This window comes from Rattus norvegicus, chromosome 3 (assembly GCF_021556685.1).
Source record: "Rattus norvegicus strain SHRSP/BbbUtx chromosome 3, alternate assembly SHRSP_T2T, whole genome shotgun sequence".
In the NCBI taxonomy this organism is placed as follows: domain Eukaryota; kingdom Metazoa; phylum Chordata; class Mammalia; order Rodentia; family Muridae; genus Rattus; species Rattus norvegicus.
The window spans coordinates 75199637-75205802 of record NC_141536.1 but is presented as its reverse complement, the minus strand read 5'-3'; the positions used below and the strand labels follow the sequence as shown (position 1 = coordinate 75205802).

At 35.6% G+C, this 6166-nt stretch overlaps 1 protein-coding gene across 2 annotated transcripts; it reads left to right on the top strand.

The window, feature by feature from the left end:
* Nucleotides 1-953: 953 nt before the first annotated feature.
* Nucleotides 954-4705, top strand: Or4c58 (olfactory receptor family 4 subfamily C member 58). Of its 2 annotated transcripts, XM_087650856.1 has the most exons (2): nt 954-1013; nt 3245-4705. In XM_087650856.1, exon 2 carries the CDS (start codon nt 3283-3285, stop codon nt 4192-4194), a length of 912 nt encoding a protein of 303 aa, XP_087506982.1. In that variant the 5' UTR covers nt 954-1013; nt 3245-3282; the 3' UTR covers nt 4195-4705.
* Nucleotides 4706-6166: the final 1461 nt, after the last annotated feature.

The following is a 6166-nucleotide window of genomic DNA, read 5'->3' as shown; positions in this document are numbered from 1 at the left end:
CTCCCCTCTCCAGATCTGTGTTGTCAGGCTAACAATGTCAGTCAGTCACAATAACAGTAATTAATCACCCTTCTCCTGTGAGATGTCAGCCTGGGCTCTAACCAAAAGCAGCTGATTGCTCACAATACAGTCACATTTAGCTATTTAAATAAAATTCGCTGAAGAAAAACTGAGATAAATGACTCAGGTTCTGATTGTAGGTTGATTATCAGCTCCGCACTGTAGATAAATTCCCAATCAGTATTATTCACCTTCATAGGGACAGTAGGAGGATGTGATAAAAGGTTGACATTTTGGCACTGACACTTGAAATTAATTGCTCTTCCCATGTGAAAATGGCACAGGGTGGAGTTACCTCTAGCATAAAATTTATGTATTCATGTCCTAAGAATTTAAGCAACTGAGAGTACAGGTTGGTAAGACTTCTGGGTTGAGTGCATATCAAAGGTAGTGCCTTTCCTCTCAGCCATACTGTACAGGTACAACTGGAATTTGAGGGGAAGAAATCTGACTCTTATGGGCCAACTGTGCTGCACTGAGCTTCCTGTCAATGCTCTAAGAGTCTAAGTGAATGCATGAAAGCATTGGCTGAAGACACTTCTCACCCATGAAATGCTTTACCAGCTGCTGATACATGGAAATCAGTGTTACTTTGCTAGCTTTAAAAATGATGACCTAGTACCTAATGTCCAAATCAGGACTATTGGGCAAAAGAATGGATGAAATTTAGGTAAATTCTATGACTTCTCTGAGTCTCACAGAGAAACAGGTAGATCTGGATAGAATGCTGGAACCATTCCTGTCTGTTCAAAATCAGTGGCCATGAATTTAAAGGAGAGTGGGGTGGAGTTTATAGGAAGGCCTGGAGGGAAAAAAAGGAAATGTAATTAAATTCTAATCTAAAAAACATGAATAAAATGTATTTAAACACAGTGTCACAATATCTATTACCTGGGACAGTTCATTATGGGCTAGAATGCGAAGTCTCACACATGCAGAGAACATCAATGTTGGTAAGTAGAATAAACATACATTTTTCTCCTCCATTTTCAAATTTTACTCATGATTTTATTTTTACAGAAACACTATTTTTAAAACAGTAAACCAACATGACAATTACTTTGCACACATTTTTCAGTAAGGCAAATTCTTATAGAAGAGTGAAGAAAATAGGGTACTCAAAGTTTTATTTTTAGGTATTATTGCACCTGTAATTAATGGCAAGGTTGCTGTTTTTAACTCTGTATGTAATTGTGCAGACTGAACCCTTTCCTTGCTAGTCTGTTAGAAGGATGTAGGATACACACTTGCTGATTTTTTTCTAATGTTAATCCTGAGAGCAGTAACGATCAAGTGAATTTGATAAGACTTTGGATTTAAAGTAAAAAAAATTGTTTGAAATATTAGCTATTTATGAATGAAATCTGGTTTGGTAAAATGCAAGTCTGGCAACCTGAGTTTGATTCCTAGAACCCATGTAAAGGTGAAAGAAAGGTAGGCATGAATTTACTCTACAAAACTGTCCTGTGGTCTCCCTACACACACACACACACACACACACACACACACACACACACACACAGAGAGAGAGAGAGAGAGAGAGAGAGAGAGAGAGAGAGAGAGAGAGGAATCCTCAAATAGCTCTGTTCATTCTCTCCTAATTTTCTTCTTTTATGCTCTTTTCTTTCTTTTCTCTTTTTCTATTCTTACTCTTTGTTTTCTTTGCTCCGTTTATTCTCTTTCTGTTCCATACACACTGCTTCCCTGTCTTCAAGTGTTTTACAGCTTCTAGGCCGGCTCTGTAGCCACAGATACAGGTAAGCATTTATTTGAATAGTAAACTTGGCTTACCCTTCACCTTTAGCTGTAGCAGCCAAGGGGGAAGAAATGCATATTCTTCTGGCAAATGGCTTTAACACATGAATCCAGAAATGCATAACTTCAACATAAGAAAGAAAAATGAGTCAAAATTATTTTTATTGTAAAGGATGCTTTTTTTTTTTACTTTTAATATGATGAGCTTTATTTTTGACTTTCATTCTTTTAAGTCTTGGTCACACACCTTGACTATATTTTCATATTTATCCTTTAGACGTCTTCAAAGACATTTTTAAGAAAAAATTCTATTAATACTTCCATGAGAACTGTAAAATTATACAACAAAATAATAGTAAATTAGACACAGTTTTAATTTTTGCAATAATGGTAAATTTAGCTACATTTGTCCTTAGGTTAATAGATTTAAAACTGAAATTTAAAATTTTATGTAGTTAATAATAATAGATGTAGGATTCCAAAATGTACACTTGGAACTTTAAGTTCACCAACCATCCTTTTTCTTAAATACACTGTAAAATGTACTTTTCTTTTTCTCCCTCACATTATCTTCTTTCTCCCTTTTTAGTTAAATGCTTTAGGTATTTATGTTTTGGCCACTACTAGGACTTACTAAAAATAAATGTGACTAGAATGCAGTAAGCAAAATTTTTTTCTTCAAGGATCGTATTGCTGAATGTTGCTAGATAAACACGAGACGATTTCAGTGATGGGTATTTATCATGACCTCTGAGTTTGTGTGCTGAAGACACCAAGAAAATTATAGATAAGTAAAGCAAGAATAAGGATGGCTCATGAAAGAATCTCTGAGTGTTCATGGGTCTTTTATGAGGCATAAAACTAGAAAAAAATGTACTTTTCTCTCAGAGGTTCACACTTTCAGGTAAAAATGCATGGTTTTTTGTGTAGCGTTTATGTGCTAATATCTGGCCACACCATGGATTGGTTCTTAAGTTTTCATGAATGATAGTGTGCTCTTTTAGCTTTAGAAATAACACTTTTTATAGACTTAAAAATTGAAAACATAGGAGGAAATTATAAGTAGAATAAGCATATTTTCACTGATATGTAAAAGTAAAGTAAAAAGGAAATAGTTGTTCTGACATTGTACTTGTTTAAGTTTTTTGTTCTTGAGAATGTTATATATGTATACAATGAAATCTGACCATGTATATCTCCTTACCTCCATTCTCTCCCGTATACTTCTCAATATGTCCCACTCATGACTTCATACACTTACTATTTTTTTTAATTACCCACTAAGTCCAGTTAGTGATTTCCAAATATGCGTGAGTGTGGGGCCTCCTAGGAGTTGTTTTTTTTTTGCTTGTTTGTTTGTTTGTTTTGTAAAGGCAAAAGAACAGAGGCGGCCATAGTTTAAGCGTGTGGGTATGACATTTATTTTTAGGACATTCATCTGTCAGATGAGCTGAATCAATAGAGAAGATGAATAATATCACCGAATTCATCCTTGTGGGCTTGACTCAGAACATGGAGCTTCAGATATTTTCATTTGTCGTATTTTTCATTGTCTATCTGCTCACCTTGGCTGGCAACCTGCTTATCATGGTCACCATCAGCAGCAGCAGAGCCCTGGGATCCCCGATGTACTTCTTCCTCTCTTTCCTCTCTCTGATAGATGGCTGCTGCTCCTCATCCATGACTCCAAAGATGCTGGTCGACTCTCTCTCTGCAAAGAAAACCATTTCTTTCACTGGATGCATGACTCAAGTCTTTGCGGAGCATTTTTTCGGGGCTGCTGAGATTATTCTGCTCACAGTTATGGCCTACGACCGCTATGTGGCCATCTGCAAACCCCTACGCTACACGATCATCATGAACAGATTTGTGTGTGGCCTCTTGGTGGGGGTGGCCTGGGCTGGAGGTTTTGTTCATGCAACCATTCAGATCCTCTTCACAGTCTTGTTGCCTTTCTGTGGTCCCAATGTCATAGACCACTTTATGTGTGACCTGACCCCTTTGCTGAAACTTGTCTGTATGGACACACGCAACCTGGGTCTCTTTGTTGCTGCCAACAGTGGCTTTATCTGCCTGTTAAACTTTCTACTTCTGATGATCTCGTATGTAGTCATCCTCGATGCTCTGAAATCTCACAGCAAGGAGGGAAGGCGCAAAGCCCTCTCTACTTGTGTCTCTCACATTACTGTGGTCATCTTATTCTTCGTGCCTTGCATATTTGTGTATCTGCGCCCAGTAATGACCTTCTCTATTGATAAAGCGGTGGCTGTATTTTATACCATGATAACTCCTATGCTAAACCCCTTGATTTATACCCTCAGAAATACTGAGGTGAAAAATGCTATGAAGAAACTCTGTGTCCAAGTTGATTTAAATTGAGAAATCATGAATTACATAATATAAATTAACTATCTTTCAAATGGTTTAGAGAAAAAATCATCATTCTTAAGATTCTGAGCATAGTGATTACTTATGCTAAAGGGCATTGCTAGTATGTCAAACTCTCTAAAAAATGATATCCTTTAAATATGATTATTAAAATGTCCCTGTTAGATTTATACATTGCTCATTTGCTTGACAACTTTAATGTACTATCAAAGTTGATTAGGGTTCTTATTAAAGTAAATACTCCAAGGCCATAGCTCCAGTATTTTAAAGCAAAGGGCTGTTGTTGACAGACATATCTTCATTTGCGGTATATTTTTTTTCTGGATGAATCAAAGCAAATGCTCTATGACTATGTATACACTTTAAGAAATAATATACTTGCTGATTACAATATTGTATTATTTAATAATTTATTGGGCTGCACTTTTCATAGCAAAACTGGTGACAATTGCAACTTTTAATTCTTCATGAAGTGTGGAATAAAAGGCTGTATTCTGAACTCTTTATTCTGTAGTTAGGTTCCTACTCCCTCAGTGGTCCTTGAACACTCATGTAAAGCCATTCTTCATTATTTAAGCCACTACACACAACTTTAATATTTTCTCAACAACATTTAACAATCTATCTTATCTGGTTTCTAAATTCTATGAAAGTGGAGGCACTGTCTGTTTCATACACTACCACTTTTCTAACACCTAGACTTGGCATAGCACAAATATTTACTAAATAAATGAACATAATGTCCATTTGAAACTCAGAATAAATTCATTTTAAAAAGAGATCTTTTTATTGATTACAATATTGAGCACTTTTGATTCTTGCTAATAAATTAAAATGGATCCATTATGATAAGTTTTGTTTACCAGCCAGAGTTCTTATTTAAATATACAGGGTCATCTGTAGCGTTTTACACAGTGGTTTATATGTACAAAGTACGAAGCTACTAGGAGGGTTAGAATCACAGAGTGAAGTGAACTTCTAGGGATTATTTGCTGAGGGACATATCATAGAGTAGGCTTTCTGGAAAATGCGTTGCTAGTGCTGAGACCATGAATGCATGTTCATAGGCATGAATCTGAAGGGGTGTTGCTTTTCTGATTTGAGGACCACTTAGCTCTATAGATACAAATAAAATCCAAACACAATCACTTCCCAAGTCACTTACATTTATAAAAAGGCAAAAACAAAACAAAACAACAACAACAAAATCAAATAACAACAACAACAAAAGATTTGTACACTCGGTGTATCTGGCATGATGTAAGGTGTTCATCCACATTATATAGTGCTATCATAAAGATTATATAATGTATGCTACATATTATTTCTTACTTTTATAGGAACTCATTCACAATGCAACTCTAGGTTTCAAAGCATTATTCATTCATTGACTTGTAACACACTTACCTCTCAAGTGTGTCACTGTTTCTAATACATAAAATTCGTGGGACATTCAAACCATAGTACCCAATGTCAGTATCCCATATCACACTGGTTAGGCTTTAGCAGTTGATTAGTTCATAACAACATTATTTTCATTGAAGATTCATAGCTTACATTGGCACTCATTTGTGGTGGTATACTTTTGTGGCCTTGGAAAAATGTATCATGATACATATTTAGTACCATAGATAGTATCATACAAAGTAGTTTCACTACAGTGAGTGTCTTCTGTTCCACACCAATTCACTTTCTCCTGAGCTAGTGGTCCTCAACTTTCCTAATACTGTGATCTTTTAGTATAGTTACTCATGTTTCGGTGACCCTCCAACTATAAATATTGCTATTTCTTAACTGTAATTTGCTACTGTTATGAATCATCATGTAAATATTTGATAATTCTGCTGTTTTTAGGTGACCCTTGTGAAAGTATCATTTGAATCCTCAAAGGGGTTACAACTCATAGCTTGAGAACTGTCCTAAACTGATTATATCTGTTGATATTTACTTTCCTTAAAGTTTT

Excerpts from the sequence above, each read along its gene's own strand:
- Or4c58 (XM_087650856.1), top strand. The coding sequence starts at position 3,283 with ATGAATAATATCACCGAATTCATCCTTGTGGGCTTGACTCAGAACATG.